At 34.8% G+C, this 27,058-nt stretch overlaps 3 protein-coding genes across 4 annotated transcripts in view; 2 read left to right on the top strand and 1 right to left on the bottom strand.

Annotated features, from left to right (window-relative positions):
- Positions 1 to 1,083: 1,083 nt before the first annotated feature.
- LOC124454100 (elongation of very long chain fatty acids protein 4-like) lies at positions 1,084 to 6,755 on the bottom strand. Its single transcript, XM_047004908.1, is given in 9 exon segments — positions 1,084 to 1,484; positions 1,487 to 1,508; positions 2,266 to 2,390; positions 3,165 to 3,279; positions 3,637 to 3,693; positions 5,193 to 5,273; positions 5,847 to 6,034; positions 6,608 to 6,671; positions 6,740 to 6,755. Coding segments are annotated over 8 exon segments (858 nt in total). The 5' UTR covers positions 6,666 to 6,671; positions 6,740 to 6,755; the 3' UTR covers positions 1,084 to 1,272.
- A 1,007-nt stretch (positions 6,756 to 7,762) lies between these two features.
- Positions 7,763 to 21,549, top strand: LOC124454097 (elongation of very long chain fatty acids protein 4-like). 2 transcript variants are annotated; one of them, XM_047004904.1, is made up of 8 exons: positions 7,763 to 8,015; positions 16,422 to 16,486; positions 17,631 to 17,818; positions 18,270 to 18,353; positions 18,616 to 18,672; positions 18,890 to 19,004; positions 19,598 to 19,722; positions 20,778 to 21,549. In XM_047004904.1, the coding sequence occupies exons 1-8, from the start codon at positions 8,011 to 8,013 to the stop codon at positions 21,006 to 21,008; spliced, it is 870 nt and encodes a 289-aa protein (XP_046860860.1). In that variant the 5' UTR covers positions 7,763 to 8,010; the 3' UTR covers positions 21,009 to 21,549. The 2 variants fall into 2 exon arrangements, with proteins under 2 accessions (XP_046860860.1, XP_046860861.1); XM_047004905.1 differs by lacking the exon at positions 7,763 to 8,015 and adding an exon at positions 15,959 to 16,036.
- Positions 21,550 to 22,207: 658 nt separating this feature from the next.
- The window catches only part of LOC124454937 (E3 ubiquitin-protein ligase rnf213-alpha-like), a 42,327-nt gene continuing 37,476 nt past the window's right edge, over positions 22,208 to 27,058 (top strand). Inside the window, exon 1 of the mRNA XM_047005689.1 lies at positions 22,208 to 22,547. Coding sequence (XP_046861645.1) covers positions 22,358 to 22,547 — 190 coding nt within the window. The 5' untranslated portion in view covers positions 22,208 to 22,357. The remainder of the gene's footprint in view (positions 22,548 to 27,058) is intronic.

Genomic DNA, 27,058 nt, shown 5'->3' with positions numbered 1-27,058 from the left:
TCATAAAGGTTGTGAAAAAGGCATCTTGCACCTTTATCAGAATTAAGTACACCGTATAAAGCTACTGCCGTACCAAATGACACAAAGCCAAATACAACTCAATTTCATTTCAACGAATTTAAGGTACTGCGTGCATGTTAAAGGACACGAGCCTCCATTAAACTGAACAGTCTGCAAATGAAACAAAAATTTGGCAGCAATTTAAGATGTGAACCGAAGTTTTATAGACATTTTAAACATCAGTAAATTGTGTACATGATTGCTTTTGAAAAATATGCAATTATATCCCACCACCCTCCCACCCACAGACAAACAAATGGTAATTCCACCTAAAACTTAAGTGCAGTGCAATGCATTTTCATTGATTAAAATAACAATTTATGAAAATATTGCCACTTCTAACATTTGTTTCATTTTTATTAACGTATAAGAGGCTGACAGAAGTGCGTTGTTAAATCTCGCAGTTTGAAAAGACGTCGTTGATTATCATCCTATTATTCAATTCAAGACTTGGCTAGACATTGCCATTTTGGTTCGCGCGATTTGTAAACATGTGATCGTAATAATATATCAAATTCTTTTTGGTTTGTTCCACTGAGCTGTAACATAAACTGGAAGGCTATATCCAACCGTCAATGCAAGTGATAACAGCAATTTTGAAGCCCGCTAAGACGCATTTGTAACAACATTTTTTGTTTTATTAGCAAATCTCGAGCAGAGGCGTAACTAGAACGTTAATTGAGGGTGCATATTCATATATTCCGTCGTGCCCTACTGATTTCTCTTGAAAGTGATTTGAATTTCAAAAGAAATCAGTAGGGCACAACTGAATATATGAATATACACTCCCCCAATTAACGTTCTAGTTACGCCTCTGCTCGTGAGGCTAAACATATCATGGCAATTTTCACTTAGGCATTTTAAGTATATCTTAGTTAATATTTTAAAATAATATCACTTGCAAGAAACCCTCAGAAAAAACTAACTTAAGCTTCGTCTTCAAAATGGCGTCAAAGTTACTGAGCATTGATGCATTCTTGTTCAAAACACAATTCAATGATTTATTTAAAACCTCAATAAAAGTTATATTCAAAACTAAAGAATTGCACTTTATTGGAATCTAACTAAAACATAAAACAACATTTCAAAGGTGAAGTCAGTGATTATTTAGAACCACAAACGATAGAAGCAAATACAATACACGCACCATACATCATTTTTCTCAACAGTAAAAACATCCGTACCAAAACATATATAAAAATATCAGTTCCTTCAATCAAACTTTTTTTGATGACCATTTTCATGAACACCGTTCAGTTTTACGGTCTCCCCTGCATCATCCAGTTTCTTCCTCAGTTTTGCATTACTATACGCCTTCACGTAGAAGTTACAAAAGAAAGATATCATGGTAACCATGTACATCATCATTGCGTAGCTGACCCATCGAGGATAACCACAGTCATCATAAAGGGCAGCAATAGAATGCACAACATTCAATAAAATTGTATCTTAATGCAAATAGAGACGAAACGTTAGAGCGCCATGGCTGCCGGAACTTGATCGAAGTTCGCAACAGCAAAAAATTACAATAAGTCAAACGATTGCTAGGGTTACATCCTATTTCTTTATACAAATAAAACATAGCCAGTTTTAATAATTGCTTGGGGAGGGATGTTTACACATTCATGTTGTAAAAACTGCAATAAAAACTAGTTATTTTAACAGAAGTTAATGAGACACATCAAATTATAGAGTTGTGAAGTTCACATTTTTACTGAGGGCAAGAAAGTTAGCCGTATTGCAATTGCTGTCTAATGGTGCAAACACTTTTCAATTGCGAGATTTGATAAGATTGCTTTTTAACCTTTCTTTTAACCTATTTTTGAGTTTTGCTTTTGCCACCTTTCAAGATGGCGTCCTTGCCTCACCTTGAGATATCTAGAGGACTGGGTTCTAAATCATTTATAAACGCAGATTTTTAAATTTTTCCCGACGCAGTTTTAACCTTTGAGGTTTCGCCATCAATTTTGCAACAAATTTTTCCACCAATCAACTTATTCTCTGATTTCTTCTATAAACACACTTTACGAACAACTGTACCCAAAGCCTTGCCGCATTTCAAAATTGCAAACTTATCGCAAACCCCATGTTCACCTTTTCTTATAACCGTCAATATGAATAGACAACAGTCACGTGGCTAATCTGAGTATAGAATTCTTAATGGACATGAAATGATAAGATATAAGTCTAAGTCTTTGCCCTTACCAACTGAAATTGGGTAAGGTAACGTTTCCACCATAAATAATTTCGAAGTGACGGAAATACACTCAAGGCATAATATGAATACATGATCACGTGAACAAATGAGTTGATCAACGAGCTATTAAATGCTGGAAAAACACAACAAAGTAAAAATAAGGAAAACAAATTGTCAATGATAATTCATAGCTAATTTTAGCAGTTTTATTGGAGCACTTTTATAAATCATAAGGATATAGCTTCTTAAGCAGTGAAAGACAATTTGGGGCATAGTTTGATAAGGTAAAATACGTACCAAGCAAAAGAAAGATCACAGCCAAATATTGATCTACGTGTTGTTAAAATTGCTTTTAAGTGCAGATATCAGGCTCAGAGAAACTTCTTTAAATAGTTAAATGCATTTTAAGAACATTTGCAATATATTTCATACGACGAAAATTTTATCTTTGTGGCTTTTTATGGCCGGATGTGACGTAAAAAGGACAAGAAATGTATTGAAGATATAGATATTGTTATACTGAAGAAAGCTGTGATAATAAACTTTCATAAAACCACTTCAAACTTAAGATGGCGCATACATAGGTGTATAGTTTGACGACATCGTTGGAGCGCAAAATCAAAGAAATCGTAAACAAGTAAAATTGTGTTTTCTCCTTTATACGTCACTTCCAGCGCGGAGTCATTAACGTCCAAACCAGAAAAAACCCACGAAGATAAATTTTCCTACTAATCAAAATATACCGAAAATGTTTGTAAAATCGATTTAATTGTCTAAAGAAACTATTTCTCTGACAATGATAGAGGCATTTTAACTGCAGCAACAATGTAATTATATAAGCAACAATATAATTAAATCAAGAATATAATTATGCAAGCAACAATATAATTAAACCAAGTGTACTTACATGATCCACCGGGAACCCACTTTAGCCCAACCCACCATAGTACTATGATAGAAGTATGATGATACACATGCAAGAATGAAATCTGGTTTGTTTTTTTCCGAAGAATGAAAAATACCTAAAAAAATTTAAAATCAGAACAATCACGTATTGACGTTGAACTATATTTGATCGTTGACATCATGAGTGTATGATACCAAACTTAGGCGCATAAATTATAATAAATTATTATTTGTTATAACACTTATACTGAAGATGGCATCATGTGATGTCGAAACATGTCTATTTTAAAAAAACTCGTCGTGTATATTAAATGCGCATTAGCAATGGTGCTTCTACGAAATTATACCAAACTTAATTAGCTTATTTCTATCAATATCAGCTTATTTCCATCAATTTCTTGGCTGCATGACTATGAATTAAACTTGATTTTTAAGCAACATTCATTGATTCGCTATTAGAAAGATATCCTTACCGTGTCAAGCACTTCATAATACTTCGATACATAAAACCACCAAAGAGCATTGGTAATCTGGGGAAAGGAGAATAATAACCTGTAAGCGATTGTCGTTTAAATAAACAATTCTTTTGTACAAGATTAAGTAGCAATTGACAATGTAAAGTAGATGGTTTGAACCATATTAACCTGGACGATCATCATTTACAAACATGTAATTGACAATGTAACGATGCAAAAAAGAGAATCGCCCCAACTGAAATCATGACCGTTTGAATCATCTTTCGTTTAACTTACACTACTTAAAATTGGACAAAGCTCTCATACTTCGATCAAAAGCAATGTCAAGGAATAACATACGAACAAAAGATATAAATTATGCTGTTTAATAATACTTAATATCGTATCAAATGGATTTGGAACGATACATGATTGCGATTCAGGAGCCTCTCTACAACTTTTGTCGTGCTATGTACGTACGGGCTTTAATCGTATCAAATGGATTTGGAACGATACATGATTGCGATTCAGGAGCCTGTCTACAACTTTTGTCGTGCTATGTACGTACGGGCTTTAATCGTATCAAATGGATTTGGAACGATACATGATTGCGATTCAGGAGACTGTCTACAACTTTTGTCGTGCTATGTACGTACGGGCTTTAATCGTATCAAATGGATTTGGAACGATACATGATTGCGATTCAGGAGCCTCTCTACAACTTTTGTCGTGCTATGTACGTACGGGCTTTAATCGTATCAAATGGATTTGGAACGATACATGATTGCGATTCAGGAGACTGTCTACAACTTTTGTCATGCTATGTACGTACGGGCTTTAATCGTATCAAATGGATTTGGAACGATACATGATTGCGATTCAGGAGATTGTCTACAACTTTTGTCGTGCTATGTACGTACGGGCTTTAACAATTATTTCTTAAAGTGCTCTTGTCTGAAAAAAATCTATTTGCGATCTACGTATGATTTCTAATATATCAAAAAAATTCAGCCAAATGCTGACGTCATATAAGGTAGTTGCTATATATACTTTGCATTCACGTCTCCCTAGCATGACGTCACAAATGTAAGTTGTTCCAGCCTTTTGTAAAGGACAAGGTCAATAAAATTCTTTTTTTGCCAAATTCAAACCATTATAAAATGGAACGATTGAACCAAATTGAAAACTTTTTTACTTATGTGTTAGACATCACAACTAGATTTAATATCGCAAATAAAAATTTTTGCTGACTAAGGCACTTGAAGAAATCAATTGTTTTCGCAATGAGGGAATACCGAAAATATAAAATAGTACAACCCTAATGCGGGCTAAGCCACTGCTTAACCCTAACGCGGGCTAAGACACTGCACAACCCTAACGCGGGCTACGTCACTGCACAACCCTAACGCGGGCTTAGCCACTGCACAACCCTAACGCGGGCTAAGTCACTGCACAACCCTAACGCGGGCTAAGCCACTGCCGAGATTCACATGAAGAGCGTCATCATACAGTGTTAAAAAAGGCAAAATGAAGCAAACAAAAAAATATTGAGGAAATTTTGAAAGGAAGCGTACCCTCATGTGTTTTGGTTCTGTAGATATGGCAACGTCTTGACAAACATAACTATAACCTGCGTCCCACGAACCAAAGAAAAGCTGAAAAATGACACGGTTATCGTTTAAGTAAGAAATTCATATCACGATTCATATCAATAGACTTCAAACAAAATAAACGAAATCAACCCGGTGGAAATCTCCGTCCATTGAACTAAATATATAACTGGATGTCTACCTAGCTATCAGTAAACATTTCTAAAAATTGTTTTAAAAATAGTAAATGCCATTGTGAATGGTGAAAATAATAACGTAATATTTCTTAAAAGAACTGTTTAATACCAGAGCACTAATTCAATAGTTCTAAAATAACCGTTTTTAATGCTAAAAGACACTATGCATTTCGGCAGACTATTCGTCAGGTGTCAACGTCAGCTAAATGAAAACTTAAAACCCTACGATATTAGCCACCACAAGAACGAGGTCACCACAAGGAAGTCTCTATTTTACTATTTAAACATTTCTATATTTGCATGCATAAAGCCAATAAAACGTGTTGTCGTAATAAACTTTCCTCGGGCAACACTTAAGTAAAAAGACTGGGACTAGTTAAACTGATAGCTTCAAATTTGGCGGGAAGTAGTCTTCGAGTTATATTCAATTTAACATGCTCACCTCAATAGTCACGTGCAGATTTAATGCCACGGCGCCAAAATTATATAATGTCATTGGTATTTTTAGCTCAAATGGTTTTCGCTGTTCCATAATCCTAGGACCAATGATGACAATGGTAATGTAAAGAACACAAGCTGTAAGAGGGCCATAGAAAGATGGCACTAGAAACCAGTCTTTTGTCCTTGGATCTATGCAAGTTAAAAAAAAGAAAGCAGAGCACTTAACTTAAAATAGAGATGACTGTGTACACAGATTATATCAACACAGAATAGAAAAAAAGTGCCGTTCTCAGCCAAGAAAATTTGGTCTTGCTATGTAAATTTTTCTGTGTCCACTCACTGCAAAAACAAAAAGTTCCCAACAAAAATACAATGATAATTATCTAAAATTTACGCAGCACGTGACCAAAACTTGCAAACTGGCTACGCAACTCGAAAAGTACCACAATGCATCAGCACGTGACCAAAACTTGCAAACTGGCTACGCAACTCGAGAAGTGCCACAATGCATCAGCACGTGACCAAAACTTGCAAACTGGCTACGCAACTCGAAAAGTACCACAATGCATCAGCACGTGTCCAAAACTTGCAAACTGGCTACGCAACTCGAAAAGTGCCACAATGCATCATATTAATGGTTTTTCGTTTGTTTAATAGAGCACCAATCATTTCTATGATACATTAATTCAACAATACATTGTTCTTATAAGTGGAATAGTTAAGATCTACAGTCTTTTATGGAAAATTTCAAACTATACAAACCACTTTTACTTTCGCATCGGTTATAAAATGCTTTGAGTCCCGTTAAAACAGCATCCATTTCTATCTAAAAAATAGTCAAACACTATCTTGAGGTTTTGAAAGACTCATGTATAAGATAGAACAACGGAGTACATTGAATATCCAAGCGTCCGAGTGCAATGACTTTATTGACGTCTCCACAAAAGTCAAAAACTCAAAGCGAAAGCGTTTTTAAACCCAAACCGTAACAATAATTCTAACTTTTCAAATTCGCTTGAAGATTTCTGAAGGTATTGTGAAGCGATAATGAAAAAGGCAACAATAACAGTTTCAGAGCTATCCTGCACATGATCTCCGCCCCCCCCGAGTACTGGCCAGACCGTCTTGATTAAGGACTGACTAATGCTAAGGACAGAGATTCAAAGGAAATGTTCAGTTCTATTAAAACCAGCAATTGATCCTCATTCCAATCTCTAACCAATACCTCGGTCATATCCTAGATTTCTAAGGTTAAGGACTCGGCCCTGGGAGAAAGAACAGAGGGAACATATCCCTCACCTCTTTTTCTGATAACCGGGAATTTATAAAGCGAAACTTCTCCCCGTTTTTATCCGTCAGTTTTAAATGCCTTTACCTTACGTACAAGTAGTCTCCAATTAGATATACATATTTCACTTTACAACACGTTTCCTTTTCTCGTAATTGAGCAATCATTTACAAAATACTATTTACAAGACGTCAAAAAACCAGACTCAGAACTACTGTGTTATAACCGGCTGTATAATATAGAGTGTAGATGTCCACGAACTAGCGAGACGATAAAAACAACGTGGGAAGATACTGTGTTATAACCGGCTGTACAATATTGAGTGTAGACGTCCACGAACTAGCGAGACGATAGAAACAACGTGGGAAGATACTGTGTTATAACCGGCTGTACAATATAGAGTGTAGACGTCCACGAACTAGCGAGACGATAGAAACAACGTGGGAAGACAAAAAAAATGTATAAATTGTCATAACGTGACAGAACACTTTGAACCATCCAGTTCACCAACGTAAACCTTCACTTTTCAAAACAAATTTGCGCCCTTGTGTTCATTAAAGATCAATTTCTCGTTCTTGTCGACCAGCCAATTGTTTCATCATCTTTCATCGCCTGATTGCGCGCAAATTGTAATATTGCAACAGCGGAAATGGATGAATATTTTGTGGTTGTATATCGACCTTAATGGTTCGAATCATTTCAAAATATAATCTAACATACGTTATACTAGTAAATAATTTATTTACAAGAACAGCTCAAATCCAGTGACGTGTAGTGGTCCTTAAATCATAAACATCACCGAAATGGTCCAAATGAACAGCATGTAAGACTCGAAGAACGCTTGCAATATTCCAGACCGCCAAAGTCGGAAGCAATCATGCAGTAAGTAATGTTAATCATACATTTTTTATTGACTCATATCGTTTTACTGTATTACCACAACTGCATCTTGTATTTACTAAAATATGTCCTCATGATACAAATACCGGTCGATACTGTTTATTTTTGTTGTAAAAGTTGTTCGATAAAACAACGAAATTCTAGACTTGGTACAACACAGATTTTTGACTCGAATATTTAGCAGTCATAACATCGTACAATTCGTATAGTGAAGTCCACAGTTTTAAAATTGGTCGATAAAGTACCAGGAGGCTCACAACTGTGTCGTGTGTCGGCAGGCATATCACGGATTAAATTGGCAAAATTATACGCCAAATTTGTTCAATAGCATTAGAAAATACAACCTTCGATAAATGTGCAGGGATTGAAGCACACATGTTCAATATGAGGCTCAAGATCCTGAGAAGGAAATCTTGTAATGGCAAAATTCCAATGCCAGTTGACTTTCCAAAGCAAATACACAAATCATAAGCCATTGTATAATTACACCATAAAATCCTAACTATCTATGTGGCCACATAATAGAATGTATTGTTTCAGTCATAAATGTGAGGTAGGATTGTATGGTGAAACAATAAATTATACTATCAAATGAAGATAGATTATTGTTGGTTAGTTGAAATGGAATTTTTACAAACCAAACCTTTTTTTAATCAATCAGTTGAATCCCTTTCACCAAAGATAGTTTACTTTCATCACATGAGTATCATCCAAAGTATACTCAAACTCATACATGTATGACATATTAAAATTTCACTTGTGCATGTATAAATAATTAAAAACATTTGCCTGGTAAACATTGTACAACAAGTTGTCATGCTTCCATACAATTGATAACTGCCTAGAAGATTTCCTCAAAGCTTTCATTCTATACTCTGTGAACTAGCTGCAAGCATGTTACAATGAACTTGACTAGTCAAGGGTATCAATGAAATACACAATAAAATTACACATTTATGATAGTTATGCTCAATCCATGCAGGTTTTGGGGAGTTGCCGACTTGCCAGCTATTCTTGCAGTTTATTGTCCTTACATATATGTATATGTAGTTGCTTTTGAAGCCATTTGCTTCTAACCAAAAAATTATAATTTCCAAAGTCAGTGGCTTGAACAAAGAAATGGCATGATGCATAAATTAATAAAACCTTTAAACCCCCAAAAAAAATCAGAAATCCTTATGAAACAAATTTTTTTGTAATATGTCACATAAAATTAGAGATCATGCCAAAACTACATGATTAACAAAATTCAAATAATTTAATATTGTAGCCAGTTAGGGAAATCTATCTTTGATGAAGTAAAGGAAGTAAATACTGCAAACAAACGAAATGAAATGAGCCAAAATTTGCATAAATTCGTTTAGTTCATTTCCCTAGCGAAATATTTAAACAGTTAGCAAAGTATGATATGATGATAAAAACCTGATATAACTAATTTGCCCATGAAATTATTACCCTTCAAATAACGCTCTTTCACAATACGGAAACGCGACCTATGCTCAATCTGCTCAACCCTGCTGTGTTAATATAAAGCGGTGTGATGTGATACAAAGCAAGAGCAATCGTTGGAATAAGTTTGTGGACTCAATGATAAAACGCACATTATCAACCGACGCAGGTGCACATATACACAAAACTAAATTTCAAAATAAAGAAGCTATTCCTGCTTTTACAGTGAAATGAGACGCAATATTTGTTTTTGGTTACCTTTGTAAGATGTTGTTCGAATAAAAGATGTTTGGGTAAAAGAACGCAAACCCTCCAACGCTTGAGTTACTCCAAAACACACATGTCAATGTCCCCAGACAGTCCACTCTCATATCTCCTTATTCATGGATTTATAATGTTGGATTAAATTAAAAATTTGCATTTTAAAAAATTTAATGAGATGTGCTTCCACTTCCAATATGCTATTTCCATATAATTTTAATATGAGAATTATGCAACTTTTATCTTGTATATGTCTATTACATTGAACTAAAATACATGGAACGCTACCTGTAATAGAAAAGCCTAATAATTTTTGAAGCCGAATTTTACACCCAGAACGCGTGTGTAGTTCAATCATTTTACACTCCGCGAGAGAATCTCGAAACACTACACACGCGTGTCTGGGGTAAAATCTCGCGTGGTTTGGTGTTGTTAAAGGGGAACTCCACCCAAAAATAATGTTGGTCTTAAAACTTTGTCTGTCCCGTGAAAATAAATATGCGGCAATTTTTTTGTTTGTTTGATTCAATATTTTCACAAAAAATGAGTTGAAATGCTGCAGCTAGGGCATCCGGTGCGTGGGAGCAGAAATATGTCAGCGGCTTGTATTGACGTCATATCGTCAATTGCTTCTCAAAGCTTTATGTAAAGTCATTGCACAGTCATAATAAACTTGCGTCAAAATGCTTCTCCTAATCACAAAATGTTTCTTTTCGAAACGTCAGAATTTTTTATTCGTAGGTATATACACAAGCAACCTTTATAGCTTACATGCAAGTATTGAGCTGGTTATTTGTATTCTGTTTTAATAGAACGGTTTCACATAAAGGCCATTACGCACAGTTTCCGCACTACATATAGAACTTGAATGTCGATTAATATTATTTTTAAAAATACGAAGGTTTCTTTGTGTGGAAACTGTGCGTAATGCCGTTTGCTTGTCCTCCGAATTCAACCTTAACAACAGTTTCCACTGATGTGAAACCAATCTATTGCCCTTAATAAACATTGAATAATAATAAACATGGTTGTGTAACTCATTACGGTTAGAAAATAATCCTACATGAAACCATTGTAAAATAGCCTTTCGTGCATAGAATTAAGTTGTAGTTTCCTTGACGTAAAGTATGAACTTATAGTTTCCTAATTATTGTACATAATTGTATAATAATGGATTGCTAGAATACGGAGAGAAAATCTACCTCCTCTCCAATACTGTTACGTTTGCAGCGAGCACTTTGCTCCCGATTGTTTTGAATCGGACCTAAGACAGAAACTTACACCATGGCAACCTTTAAAAAGGCGACTGAAGCGGGATGCAGTACCATCGATTTTTTCATTTGGCCCTCAACCCAGTAAAAAGCGTCTGTCTAGCGAGCATCGTACAGAAAAACGTCAGACTGATCAAGACAAGGAGGAAGTTAGTAAAAGCATTTCTTGTTAAATTTTAATCAAGAAAAAGTTATAGCCTAAAGTATATTCTAAATATTTCTATTTTTTCTATTTTCAGCTTTCAAATATTTTAGAATAATGTTCCTCCACAAGTACAAATGTTTTCTCATTGTTTGAGCCTGAAGCAAATAACAGTTGTGATTTGGGTGCGTCTGACAGTCCTGAAGCATTGCCAACTAATTATTGCAAGCCAGAAACCAAAGATGCATCAACACAGTGTTCATTTGTTGTGAGGAGTTTACATGCCATGGAAGTCCAAACTACACTGTCGATGCTGAATACTGTGGATGCAGAGGTTGAAAAACAAACACCCTCATATTGATCACCAATATGATGTGTGGCATTTGTCTAAATCTGTCACAAAAAAACTAACAAAGAAGGCTAACATTAAGGGAAATGATGACTTGACCCATTGGATTAAGTCCATTTCTAATCATCTTTGGTGGTGCTCTGCAAGTTGTAACAAGAATGCAGAAGAATTGGTGGAAAAATGGAAGTCTGTCCTTAACCACATTTCCAACAAGCATTTCTGGAAGGGGAACACATATTTTCATCAATGTTGCCACCAACAATTAACAGAAAAGAAACAAAGCAGAAGAAGTGGTTATCTCCTACTTCACAAGCATATATCGCTGCAGAGAAGGTGATATGTGACAAGAGGCTTCTAAAAGACCTGCCCAAAGCGAGAGCATTTTTCATTTCCTGGAATGGTAGCCCGCACTCAGTTAGCAGCATTAGATCACAACAACAATATTAAACATGATAAAGCATTCATTAAGTCAGGGACAAACAAAGGGCAAGACCGTTACAAAATGTTTTTTGCTAAAACACAGAAGCAATGGGTTGTAAAAGCAATGAAAGAAAAGAAAGAGTACCAGTACATTGATAAACTACTTGCGGAGGTTGTGAATGCATGCAAAACTGAGGAGATTGAACTTGTACATCATGGCAGAATCTTCCAAAGAACATTTCTAAATCATGTCCACCCAGGAAAGAAGTACTTGTAAAGGAACATCAGTCTAGATTTGCATAAAATGTCAGTGGTGATGTTAGCTATGGCAATAGGTTTTGCCATACCCATATAATATGACGTTGAATCAGTGAAGACAACTTTGTACTACTTAAAAATGTTCATTCTTAAATATTAACATAGCAAAACCTTTTGCTATAGCTAGTTTCACCACTGCATTACACAAACTATTCATGTAATTAATTATAGTTATATTATAACCAGTGTAATAGCCAAGCCACATTTATAATCATTTCTTTGTAAATCTGTTTTTTTTGTAATAAATTAATAATAATAAATGTGCATAGCATGACCTATAAATGAGCTGGCTATGCCACTTTAATATTGACATACAAAGTAATTGTAATGAGTATACCTATATCATAATAAAATACTTCATTCATCAACATAGTGAAAGCCTTCAAATTGAAATTCCTCTGCAAGGCCAGGTGGAGGAAATGTTTCTCTAATGCGAGTAACTGCACATGATGGCAAGATGACTCTCACTTCTCTACCCAAGACACCCCAGCACCATCTTGCCAACTGTCTATATGCAATATGGCGGTACAGTTTGTCCTCGGCCCATCATATGCTACCTCATATTGCTGCTTTTACTGGTACCAAACTGTTTGTAAAACCCACCTGTTAAGACAAACAGGCTCAAAACCAGGATGTTGTGTAATGCACAAAGGGACTTCGGTGGTCTCATTCGTTTCTACTGCCTCTAAATTTTGTCACAAATATTGGAAATCTCTTTGCAGCATAAACATTTCTCGTTATTATCCATTATTTGGCAGTTACCACATTGACACCTGAATATGTTAAAAGAAAGGATCTTGAAAAGTAAATGTCAAAACTTCAATAAAATTGTATCTTACAATAAAACTTTAAAATCTAAAGTATTATGTGTGTGGACGTGGTCAACTTCAAAAACTGAAAACGTACTTTTAAGATAGAAACAATGGTCTAGAATAATATAACATTTTACTACCCACCATTCAAGATTGTCGCGCCGAGATTCATCGTCAATATACAAAAATTCCTGTTCTTCGTTATCCTCAAACTGGTGAGCTTCTTCGTGTTCATCAGCCGGCCATTCGGGCTCAAACTGATATGGCCGAATATTGTTTGTTGGATTGTCTTCCATTTCACTATCGATTGGTGAATTAGGCCGAGGTTCTTCCAAAAAAGCCATTATAAGCGATTGTTTTGTTTTTTGTGCAAGGCTGTGCGTTATTATTTTACTTTGTTGTAAACTCAACTCCAAATCGGTTTGACGATTGAGGTCAAAATAATTTCCGCTGACGCTTTCTGTGCCCACGCTGCTAAGCCTCAAAACAGCTCAAATAGCGCACTTGAAGACGCGATTTTGTCAAAAATAAAATAGCTGATGTAAAAATTTCAAAAATATAGTAACCTTTGCATAAAAATGGAACTTTTAAGACCAACATTATTTTTGGGTGGAGTTCCCCTTTAAGATATGCTCTCATATTCTTCCGTAATTAGTAAATCATAAATTCAAGTGTAAGTAATTAGATGACTAATGTTAAGAGATACTTATAATGTTATCAAGACAATATTTTTTATAGTTTCCTAGTAGTTTTCCGTTGACGTCAATAAACCATATTTGTTAGCAGAACCCAAAATAATCTTACGTAAATTTTGTATAAATAGGAGTAGTTAAATCATTGTAAAATAGACGACGTTGAACATTAAATGTGATCGTATAGTTATCTGTAATATTTGTTGGTGTAAGTCAAATTATACTAAAGAAGGTACATGGCTACATCACAAAACCTAACAGGTGTAAGATTTGGCTTCCATTATTTGCTCCAGTAGCATCCATGTATTTTAGTTCAATGATATATTGTTACCGTCCCGCTGTCCATGGTTTTCAGTTTGAATGAGATTTCCTTTTTAAAGAAAATTTTTATGAAATTATAAAAATTAGATAAAAGAAATAAGGATTTTAAAGAAAATTTGAAGGAAAAGACTTCAGAGAACTACCGTGAATTTAATATGGTTCTTACTAAAGTAGATCTCTGGCACTTGACAGCAAAGATCTTATTTCTTTGATTTCGTGTTTTACATGATTTCCCCAATTGGCTGATTCAAATTATCTTCCAAATTTAGCGTTTCGCCTGCACGAAATCAGGGGCTGATTTAGGGGAGCGAAGCGGCTGCGGTCCCCTCTTTTGTTTGAGAAACCCCCCAAAAAAATTGAATAATAACAAAAAATGATTTTCCAACTAATTCAAAGAGTTCGCCCCCCTCTTTCATAATCTCGTTGACCCCCCCTCGGGAATGTCTTATATTTATATATTTTTATACATACACGCGTGCACTTTGCAAAGTTCAGACATTTACCCTCTTCATTCCCTGGAATTGCATTCAATTTCCAAAATACTGTAAATTTTTTAATTACTGGATGTTTTCAAGCATGATGAATAACCTTTTTACTCCACATTAATAATGATGCACAGATCTTGTGATCCGTCAGTTTGAGACGTGTTGAAATTTTAATTATCTACAGCAAGTATTAGTTAAAATGTAGAATTCACTTTTTGATCATGAATGTCTAAAATTATCTATTTTTTCCTCACTGTGATTTAAATCTGAGAAGGAATCGTGTAGGAAAATATTTTGAAATTAAATTTTTACACAAAATATGGCTTCATGAAAGGAATAGAAACCTTTTAAAGTGGACACACTGTCGCGGTCTCTAAATTCTCATGTTTTTATTATTCGCACTTCGCAGTCCAATCTATTAATCTAATTTTTTTTCTGAAAAGCACGAACACATAGCAATTAGCAATATAATTTTAATGAAAGAAAAGCTCTTTTAAGAATAAAGTAATAATTAATTTAAAATGAAATATGTAGTGTACGTCACAAAATTATGAAATAACAAATGGATTGATTTCTAATGTTCTCTTTATGTTTTGTATTGGTGAAAGGTTTTTTAAGGCTGAATTACTGAAAAGCTACTTCCAATAAAATTTGTGTTGCCTACTAGTTCAATCCTCTTCCCATAATTCTACAGCTATAGTGACTACTAGTAATTATTTCCTAAAGTAGCTACACAAGTCAATCCATCATTACATTATTTACATAAGTTTCTTTTTTAAAACCACGTTGCTTGTCTTCAATATTCATTATAATATATTAACTTCGGCAACAAATTTTCTGATTAAGTTGTTCCAACAATCTCATAAGGCGCTACTAGCGGAATTGGGGGAGGGAAGCAAATATTGGTATATAGAGTGCATGTTCTGCCTTATTCATTTCCACGATAAATCATTTGTTTTGTACGGATTATAACATGCCTGTATGAATACCCCTGCCCCTCCCCAATTATCCTGCTGATCCCAATTACCTCTAGTAGAGAATAATGACAAATTTTATAAAAACCTGAAAATCTCATGAAAAGGTGATTAGATGTACTTAATTTTCTTGGACGCTTTATGAAAATGCCAGTGAACACTTTTGCAGTTAAACTGATGTCATCATTCGTAGTTTTTTTACTTTACAAGAAATACTCAGGCATTTCTCTCCTCGTATGCACTTTTGATTCGGCTTGTCTTTATTTGCCTTTACATTTGTTAACTAAGCATATAATAAAATGGAATTAAATTTTTGCAAAATTGCCGTAACTAGCTAAAACAAACTTCAATCACGAGCTAAATTTTATTCACGGTTAACCTTCAACGTCATTGTGATCCTGAAGTCGATTTGAAGTCATGCATTTTTCACATTGTCGATCGACTGTTTGATTGAATGTTGCCACTGACAGAACAGATTGATAGCTTCGTTTTGGATAATGTGTGTGCATGTAAGTGTAAAACAGATTTTTTCATGAAATTTTCATATATTTTTTTAATAACATGTCGTGCAACAGTATGGAGAATCTTGTTTACATAATATAATTTTATCTGCTATTTTCATAATGTTTTGTTTCATGCTTCAGCTCATCGTAGTGTGACTCTCGTGATTGAGCAATCAATGTGACCCATGATTTTCTAGTTTTAATTAACTTTCTTGGGGTAGTTCTTTATTATTATATGTGTTCTGACGGTACGAAAACAAAACAACCGACTGAACTCCCTTTTTCATTATCAAGGAAAAGTTTCGAGTTTATTTTTCTTTGATGTATGACCTTGTTCACTGGAGTCCAAAGTTCACCATTTTTACATCACACCATGTCACTTTTTTTCCAGGGAGAAAATGATGAAAGTAATTGATGACGCACGAGATTTTGTTGCTCGTTTAGAAAATTCAAGTGGTAAGCAATAAAATATATGAAACATATTAATTAATTAAATAAACCAAACAAGTACTAAAAACAAGGTGGATTTTTGAATATACAAATGCATCTGCGACAAAATTTTGCAAAAAGACTTTGTTGCAGTTTTTCTCTGCTATATTTGTTTCAATACAATTCCTGGTCTACGTACGAGACAGAGGGAGAAAGTTTAACCCCTCCCCAAGGATTAAAAAGTGGAGTTGGGGGTGGAATTTTAAGCATATGACTGGAGACTATATGGGGAAAAAACTTTGGAATTTAAATCTTCTCAGATTTCGTTTTGGTGATTTGATATATTACCGGTCACATATAAATAACCCGTGCTATCAACTGCACCAGTGTTGCCAGATGGGCGGTTTTCCCGCCCAATTGGGCTGGTTTATGAGCCTGTTTGCGGGAAATTTTGGGAGGTTGCGGGTTGCGGGTTTTTGGGCTGGGAATAACTTTTTGCGCGATTTTTTGGGCTGGAAAAAATTTTGATGATCTAGCTTCTATCTAGCAACACTGAACTGCACTAATAAGTTTGTGATGTCGGGCTTACAACCATACATCTTCAGTACGACACTTTAGATGCTGCTAACGCTTCATGACATTGTTTTAATGATGCAGTTGCAGTTGTGATGTCGTGCTTACAACCATTCATCTTCAGTACGACACTTTAGATGCTGCTAACGCTTCATGACATTGTTTTAATGATGCAGTTGCAGTTGTGATGTCGTGCTTACAACCATACATCCTCAGTACGACACTTTAGATGCTGCTAACGCTTCATGAGATTGTTTTAATGATGCAGTTGCAGCTCAAGAAATACGAGAGACAAATGTACATTTGTAAAACGTATAACAAAATGATTGCGTTATATTTTAATGTATTTGGCGTTGAAATTTGACTTTGCATTCAAATAACAAAAAACTGTACTAATTTATGAGCTGCACATTATACACAAGCTGAATTACTGAAAAGCTACTTCCAAAAAATTTTTGGTGCCTACTAGTTCAATCCTCTTCCCATAATTCTACAACTATAGTGACTACTAGTAATGATTTCCTAAAGTAGCTACACAAGTCAATCGATCATTACATTATTTACATACGTTCCTTAACAGGTTAGTTTTTCATTTTAGATCCTCGAGTGAAAGATTGGCCACTAGTCCAAGATGTCAGATGTCCACTTGCGGCAATCACGTGCTACATCCTAATTGTAATTATTGGGCCTAAACTCATGCGAAATCGTAAAGCGCTAGAAGTGAAGTTTTTAATGACAGTTTATAACCTTTTGGCCGTCATTCTCAGCGCTTACATGCTCATAAAGGTATGTATTTTTCAATATTGCATAATTTCTACTATATGGTTTATTTGATTTTTGAGTTCAGTATAATCTATATCATATAGTGCGTCATATGTCACAGCTACTTTATAGCTACAGAGGTGCTTGTCTTTCTATACACTTAGCATCCTCGAAGATCAATTCAAAATTTGACTCAGCCGTTATGTATTGTGGCTATCACAACCGTATGAACATGCTATCATCTTTTTTTGAGCGTCTATATCGTAATTATAGTTCGCCATTCTAACGTAGCTTGTTATAAAAACTTCATACATATAAAAGAAATCATGAAAATCATAAATACATGGCAATATTAAATTTAAAGATGAACTATTTTATCTGACAAATATGAGTTCAATAACTGTTCGTTTTAATACCAGACTTTGCCACTGTCTTTTTTGTTTTGTTAACTAAGAGTGTCATTCTACTTCTTTAGATAATATTACGTGTCACAGAAGCAAAATACAATATGTTTTGTCAACCTATAAACCATTCTTTTGACAACCCCCTCGAAATGGAGGTAACTAAATAGTGTATAGTGGTAGTATCTTGATTACTATATAGCTACTTGTAGTACTTTGGTTACTCTGAAGACGTCTTTACTTTTGGTTTGGAGAACATATATAGTTGCAAATGAGAAAAAGACATGTACAAAACGAAAAAACTTTTTTTTTAAAATTTATACCGTACAGCACTATAAACCTAGCCATGCGTAAACATGTCTATTGAGTTGGCGTAGTTTTTTCATCCCTATCATACACGTTGCAGTGAATGTTTTTCAGATTGCAAGACTGCTATGGATCCACTATATGTCGAAATACTTTGAAATGCTGGACACTGTAAGTTTGTTACTTCTTAATCTTTGTAAAAGTTATACATATCTTATACTTCATTACCTCCTTAAGAATACATCTTTCAGAAAGAGATATAGCTTTAAAAGATTCCGTTTTAATGAATATTTCTTCAGTATTATTTTCAAAGAATTTTGCGCAATACTATATAAACATACGGCATTTAGTTTTTAATCAATGTAATGTTTATAATATTCATTTACAGCTCATATTTATTGTTCGTAAGAAAGAGACTCAGATTTCGTTTCTCCATGTTTATCACCATACTACAGTAATTTTACTTTGGTGGATTGGTACCAAATGGCTTCCGGGTGGATCTTGTAAGTTTATTTTTTATAAAACAGAGACTTTCTCGTGGTGAAGAATTTAAATATTGTGTAATATTTATATGTAAGAGAAAACCTTTGATTTCTTTGATTTCTTGATTTTTCTTGTTATTCAGGCCTCCGTGGAAATTACGCTTTAAAGCTATGTTTTTTTGTATTACAATTTTCAAACATCTATTTCTTTTCACGGTTGTAAACTATTTATATGGAGGCATGGCCGTCCTATTAATGTTAATTAGTTTGGGGGGGGGGGTCATTTTATATTCAGTTGTGCCCGATTGATTGATTTTTTTTGAAAGTGAATTGCTTTCAAACGAAATCAGTAAGGCACAACTGAATATACAAATGCCCTCCCTTAAATTAACGTTGTATAGATAGCCCTTTACAGAAGAATATTTTTTTCTTTGTAGTGCAAATTATTACATAGTAATAAATACTATTTCATCATGTTTCATGTCTGCACCAATGGTATAATCACAATTGCTTTCAAACGGACTTAACAGGAAAAAAACACATCTCTAAATATTCTCCCTCCCCTCCTCAATTATCGAACGGCCCTGCAAAGTGATATTCCATTCTTGTTTCAGCGTTCGTTCCAGCTGTAATAAACTCGTTTGTTCACGTTGTGATGTACACTTACTATGGACTGAGTAGGTATCCTACTTTACGAAAATATCTTTGGTGGAAACGATATTTAACTCAACTTCAAATGGTAAGCATGTTGTAAAAACTTAGCCAGCACTTTAAACATTTTCAACATTTATGCGACCCGTCTCCACGAATGCTAGGAAACACAAAATCTACAACGCGCTCTGCATACGCGAAAAGAAACACGCATTGTTTTTATTTTCTTAGTGGTAAATATTAGAATACAAAGTTGTGAAAAATCCGAATCTTGTTAAAATGTGCAACTATAAAAGTCATTAATAAGCCCTTTATAACCGAGCGCGAGGTCTTTACGGAGAAATAACGGATCGAGGTCTTTTTGTACAGACCGAGCCCGTAGGGCGATGTTTGTAGAAAAAGACAGAGGTCCGATATTTCTCAGTAAAGACCGAGAAAGCGAGGTTATTAGAAAGTTTATTTTATGGCATTAGTTGACCTGAAACGAAGCTTGCTTTCTTTCTCGTTTTTGCTGTTTACTCACTTTTATAGTATTTGTCAGTAAAAATTAAATCGTGTCATATTGTATCGTCTGGAAAGTTGAACAGTTTTCCAAGTGCTTTTACCTTCGATTCACATTCGTAAATGGTTTTTTTGTTTCGTTTTTTTTTGCGTTTTGCTGTTTGCTTTACGAAGTTTGTTTACATTTAACTGTAAAATTACGCGGTTTCGACTGTGGCCGATTACAGGAAAATAATGTTTCTGAGCCAATCAAAGCGCGCCATTTTGTCGGAAGTGACGCTTGCCATACAATAAAATATTACTCACCAACATGGTTATTACGTCACATGAAAATATATCATGCCCTGTCTTGCTTTACAACACCCACAGATAGTTTTTGTTAGTAAATTCACTGTACTACATTGTTCTTAAAAGTATTTAAATAATTCACTTATGTGGACGACATGGCGGATCTAGACATGGGCGTACGACCCAACATTTTTAGGAGGGTGATCGGAAAATTTTCAATCTCAAATGACCTAACTTAGCCAACTTTCCACAAAATAATGGCCCAGTGGCTTTGTCTGCCCAACATTTATTCTGGGTAGGAGGCAGCTTCCCACTTGCTCGCACGCTCTCATGAAGCTCCTCATTAATTTTTAGACCCAATTCTGCTTGCTCATATCCCATTCGCTCTACGTGGCTGTAAGTGATTGTCGAAGCATATTTCCACCGTATATGGCGATCGTATGTATATTATACGCGATTACATTGCTGTTACTCTTTGGAAAGTTTTATCTTGGTGCCTACTTTAATCAAAAGAAGGAAAGCAAGAGCATAGATGGATATGGAGGAGCTATCATGAGCAACGGGGACAAAAACAAGAAACTTTGAATGACCATAGAAATACTATAAAAATCACAAACAAAAAAGTCTGATCAAACGAAAAATACTAAATAGGAGCTATCTTTGGCAATGGCAATAAAAACAAAAATCTTTAAACAACCTTGGAAATATTATGAAAATCACAAACAAAGAACAATCATCCACATAAAGTTTTTTTATCTTGGCTGGAAATCTTCAATAAAATATAATAATTTTCTTTGTAAAAATATCTGCCAGTCATTTTTCTTCTGTATTTGAAGATCAATAATACAACATGTAATGGTTATAATAATCTGCTGTTGAAAATGTTCATGCAAATGATTTCACTTCAATTTGTTAACTAGAAACCCAGGTCAACGTAGTCTCTTCCACTTTGACATGATGTGTATACATACAAAGACAATTTTACAAGCGAAATTGTATAAATGAATGAATTCTCAAAAAGAAAGCAAAATATATTCAGATGGTAGTTATCATAGCGAGAGTGAACTGTACATTGTCCATTTTACAGCGTAAATTGCTTCATTATAAAACTTTTAAAAAATGAAAACGTTGTTTGCTATTGTGGTTGGTGCATACTTAAAAATTATTTTCCCTCGGCCCCAGAAGCCTCCGATACCGAAGGCCGAATGAAAAATTTGTCAGTGAAGTCCTACCTACCGGTGAAAAATTATATTTATCTGGGATTGTGGCTGATCAAATGAATTTGTTCTTACATATATTAGTTTAGAAATAAATGATATTTACTGTCTTTGCACAGGCTTATGCAAACGAAGAGATCTTTAATTGGGAGAAAACATTTGAACGACTCCGAGGTTTGCATAAGCCAGTTCAATTGTACAAACACGAAATACATCTTTTATTTTTTCATTAAATTACAATAGTACGAAGCAGACAAATATAAAAGAAATGTTTCAATATTTCCTCCAAAATGTATTCTTGATTGATTATCAAATTCTCTTTGATTGATTGATTGTTTTTATTGGTTGAGCTTAGATCGGTTTGCACAGGCTATAATGCATTTTATTGTTTGTAATTTATAATTATTTAAGTTTTTGTATTGAGCAAATAAAAAGTATAGTGTTGATAATTTTATGAATGGAAGACGATGCTCTTCATCACACCCAGTGATCACACCCCTTCCGGGTCCGATCTGCGATCACTATTTCTCATTATAAATCAAAGAAAATTGTAGCTTCCACTTTGGATTGCAGAGTTTAGTCAATATTGCTCACATGCTTTAAATGCCGAGGACGGTTCTGGGAAAATCAAAATTTCCTTGTATTCATATCTTTCGGCAGTTGAACTGAGTGAACATACATTTTGCAACATGGTTAAGATGTTCTGATTCAATCTTTATGGAAGATAAAAATAAAACGAAGGAAACTCCTTCAGAAAGCGAAAAAGCGGATGACAACGCCGCCGATTTAAGCGACGAACGCACTTCTATTGCAAATGCATCGCTGAACGCTGAATCTAATTCAAGCAGCAGTAGCAGCAGTAGCAGTAGCAGAAGTAGCAGCGAAGAAATTGTTTATCCGGGAGAGGGTAAGAGTTCGATTAAGACTTTGTCACAATTATGCATATTAGGGTTTGATGGAACAAATTATCGTTGTTCTAATTGTTCGATCGAGCATTTTCGTTTTTGGAATTTGCACTTTCGGTTTCACTTTACTTATTGAAGTGCTATTTGCGTTAAAGATAATTTCATGGATGGAGTCTATGATAGGTTTTGAGATTCCGTGCTATTTTAGTGTAGATTCGGTTTTTGCTCGAGATTTTATGAATTTATATAAAATAGACCTTGCATTCGTAAAAGAAACAACACTATAATCTTGCGTGATCAAAACCGGAAGTATAATTTTGCTCAAAATGTACAGTTTATATTAGCCAGATTCCAAATGTACAGCTCCATATCAATCCAATTCCAAAATTTAGCCAACATTTTAATGCACATTGACTTTTGCTTGATAATATGACATGTTACACATCTGTGAAAAATTAATTGATTTACACTCATATGTGACACAGTATGTTGTAAAGAGGTCTATAGATGGCTTGATTGGATTGTTTACGTGCATCATTTTGCCTCCTTGGTAGTCATTAGCTGCACGTTAATTCAAACTTCTTTAAAACTTAGTATTTCTTTCATGAGTTTTTCATATTTTCTCACATTTTTAACTTTTGTAATGTATTGCGTATTCATTCAGAATATGTTTTTATTTTACAAAGTTGAGAAAAGCAGTGCTGTAGAACTAATTTTATCTGATGGGAGCTCTCTTGACGAAGCTGAAGCCATGAAATTATGAAAAATTACCCATTTCAAAGGTAGAAGGGTTTCTCCCCAAGCCCACTTCTACAGCAGTGGGGAAAAGATAATATTAAGTGCAATGATGCCGCATTTGAAGTTATAGGTTACTCTAAAATAACACATGCAATGTAAACAGAAGGAATAATCTAGGTTTTAAATAACAATAAATCCCACTGATATATTTTAAGGCTGGCAAGTTTATGAAAATGAGTAAGTTTTTAATGCCTCAAGTGCATGATGCCTGCCGAATCATAAAAATATTAAATTATTTCAATCAAGCTGTCAGGGGTGAAAGTAAAATGTTAATTTTTGGGGGGTGAATATTCATTTATTCAGCTGTGCTTGACTGATTTTGCTGGTGATTTTAATTTCAAAAGAAATAAATAGGACAGAGCTGAATATATGAATTTTAACCCCCCCTAATTAGCATTCCAGTTTTGCTCCTGAAAGCTGTATATGGTTTAACTCACTTATGAAGTTATAACAAGTTATAACAATGAATTTAATGTTTATTTTGAATTGTGTCTTAAGTCAAAAATGCATGGATACTCAAAGGTTTAGTTGATGGTGACTGCTTTGGTATTTTGTGTGTTAAATTCTAATGAGCCTAACCATTGGTAGCACCAACTCCGCTGATGAGTCAACCATTTGTTGCTACAATTATGGGTTTGAATCTGTTTTGAAAAGGGGGGTAGACTTGCTATTTCAGGGTGTAATAGTAGTTTTCCTCATGTGAAGTTGTTGATTTTCAAATAAGTGGGGAACTTGCCCCCCAGGATATATGCACCCCTGGCTACAGGGTCATGCAGCTTTTTAACTTACTGCATGTCTAAAATGTGATTACTCCTTAATGATGCACGTGATATTTGTAACCCCATAGGGTGAAAAATTGGAAAAGTTCTTTTTAAAGTTCAAACAAAATTTTGAAAATTGTCAACAGGGTTAGAGAAATGGGAAAACAAATACTTCATGAGTTCTGAGCAATGTGCATTTGAACATTATTTATAGCAGGAAAGCCATTTTCTCTGCATTCAATTAATCGTACGGTTTTCAACAGCGTAAATGATCTACGTTAAACACATTTAGCTACCTCGGAAAATCAAAAACGTCCAAATCCTAATTATATCTAGATACAACGGGCCACTTGAAAGCCTGGGCCTGTAGGCTTAAGGCCACTTAGCCTACTGGATAATCCGTCTCTGGGTTTATGATATGAATATTGCTACTTTTTCTAATGATTATGTCCCCTGGGGAACAATAAGGGCTATGTTAGATTATATTTGACCAATCACAAGGCATGTGGCGTCTTTTATGTAAATAGACGCCTTTCGTGAGTTTCGTTTTATTGCTGTCGTATTCGAACAATTAAAGTACGTGATTTGCACAACTTTATTTGTAAACTTTTTCACTATCATCTGCATCGCCTTGCACATTGCTAATGCTGCTGTATAAAGCTATCCCTACACAAGGCATACTGAGACATCTTGACTCTTGATGGCTTATCCGTAAAAAAATTTTAATACTTCTTCCTTATCGTGTCATAGTTTGAGGTATAACTATACACCTATTGCATTGTGTAAGATAAACTAAGTAACATTTTATCCACCTTTCCGACGGTTGATAGACGGGTCAAAAATAAGAGATCAAACAACAAAATTCGGACTATCAAATGGTCGGACATAGTATTGTTAATGTAGAATAGTGGCAATAAAGTGGTTAGGAGATGCTTTGAGTTTGGGGGTATTTGTGAATCCGGTTCTAGTTATTCAGAACGATTATTTATGAAGGCAGAAGGCATAACTGTAAATACTAACCATTTTGAGTTAGAAAAAAGCATAACGATTGAGGGAAAGCTTGAATACTGGCATGTTGTCGCGCAAATGACTTTTTTTATAAAGATTGTTACGGGCCTTTACGATGTGACTTAGAATATCCAGGATGGATTACAACTACACAAAGCGCTAAAAAGCAAGCCATACAAATTTTTGAATTGCTATTTTACTACTTGCTGGATTCGCTGTCTTATAATCACTTATCAATATTATTATAATTGACGGATGAAATCTCCCTAAAATTAGATTTTCAGATTCATTTACAAGTTATATACGTAAAAATGGAATTTTAAACTATAGCTATAAAAAATTCTATGACTTGCAATTTTCTTCGCTCGATGCACCTAAAATTGGATCTGTATAATCTTTGATCGGGTGGTTTCTTACAACGAAATACAGGCATCTACGTAACAAAGTGGACGACTGTCTCTGTGCGATTAAAAGAAGTCCTTTCAATCGGAAAAGTGTACTGTTTAATCGCAAACTTACTCGATATGTGAAGTTACTTTCTAGATTGAATCATAAAAAAAGAAATTTACTCTCTACAATGAATTAAAGTTTTATGACATAAGGGTTCAATTTAGACGATACAATTGGCTTGGCTTATTAAATCTTTGTAAAAACTATCATTAAAAAAGTATATGATCCCTTTTTCCATAAAGCACGTGAGTGCTATCGTTCATGATGAGAGAGTTACATTGTAAAAGGTAACATGTAAAAAACGTATAAACATGTTTAGGGTTGGTCAAAAAGCAGACATTGCTTGAACCTTTGCTGTTTGCTTGGATGTTAAGTTTCTTTTATGAGAAGAATTTTTGTAAAAAAACATGTTTAAGGTTGTTAAATTACATGTAAAAAATACAAAGAGGCAGAAGTTTTTAAACATTTTTGTTTATTATATGAGAAGATAAACAAAAGATAAAATTCAAAGCAAAACCCTGTTTTCGGGCCATGCTTCCCGATACCTTGTTTACGTAAGGCAATAGAACGCCGCATGTTAACGTTTCGGTAGGAGATTTCGACCCCTCCACGCTATCCTGCTTGGGAGATGCAATAGCAAGCTTCCGCCCATCAGACCCCGAGATCACCTGCGATAGGCTTTGCTCGGGTACGCAGGGAGAGTGCGGGCGCCACCTAAGCCACTGCATACTATATCGCACCCAGCTTCCACTGCTAGTTGATATCTCCTTTAGAAAGTTTTAGATTTATATATATATATATACCTAAATTTAAAGGCTTACGAATTGTTGTGGTATTGTTAAAGTCACTACTGCGCATGCCCAGATGATTTCTGTACTGAATTGTTACTAAGCATGCTATTTACTTCACAGTCGGGGCTAGTACATGCAGTTGGTCGTTGCCATGACCATGAACTTGAGCAGCATGGTCAAGTATACTGCCCATGCGCAGATGATTTATCTGAAAATTTGTGACTGAGCGAGCTAATTACTCCACAATCGGTACTAGTTCATACTGTTGGTCATTGCCATGACCATGAACTTGAGAGTTTGTGGAGTTGTGTAGGCATGCTCAAGCAGACTGCGCATGCGCAGATGATTTATCTGAAATTTGTGACTGAGCAAGCTAATTATTCCATAATCAGTGCTAGTATATACAGTTGGTCGCTCTCGAAAATGATTTTTATATACTCTTACACCTTCCTTAACGATTAAGTCGTTGTGTATTTCTAAAACGAGATTTACAAATGCCCCAAGAGCACTTTCTTTCTATTTTATTGCCACTATTCTACACATATATTACTATGTCCGTCCATTTGATTGTCCGAATTTTGCAATTTGATCTCGTATTTTTGACACGTGTGTTTGAGGTGGATTGAGAAGATAAGCGAGTTGGGACACTTGAACATAACGTTGCAAGTTTAAAAAGAATACGAAGGCACTATACTAAGGTTTATT

The sequence above is a fragment of the Xenia sp. Carnegie-2017 genome, unplaced genomic scaffold (genome assembly GCF_021976095.1).
Source record: "Xenia sp. Carnegie-2017 unplaced genomic scaffold, XeniaSp_v1 HiC_scaffold_3, whole genome shotgun sequence".
Taxonomy (NCBI): domain Eukaryota; kingdom Metazoa; phylum Cnidaria; class Anthozoa; order Malacalcyonacea; family Xeniidae; genus Xenia; species Xenia sp. Carnegie-2017.
Note: the sequence above shows the minus strand (reverse complement) of the source record. Positions and strands in the feature narration are given on the sequence as shown.

Bases quoted from the DNA above. Each gene is read 5' to 3' on its own strand.
- LOC124454097 (XM_047004904.1), top strand. The intron at 16,487-17,630 runs GTAAGCAATAAA...TTTTCATTTTAG, and splicing joins TCGTTTAGAAAATTCAAGTG to ATCCTCGAGTGAAAGATTGG. The intron at 18,673-18,889 runs GTAAGTTTGTTA...ATTCATTTACAG, and splicing joins ACTTTGAAATGCTGGACACT to CTCATATTTATTGTTCGTAA.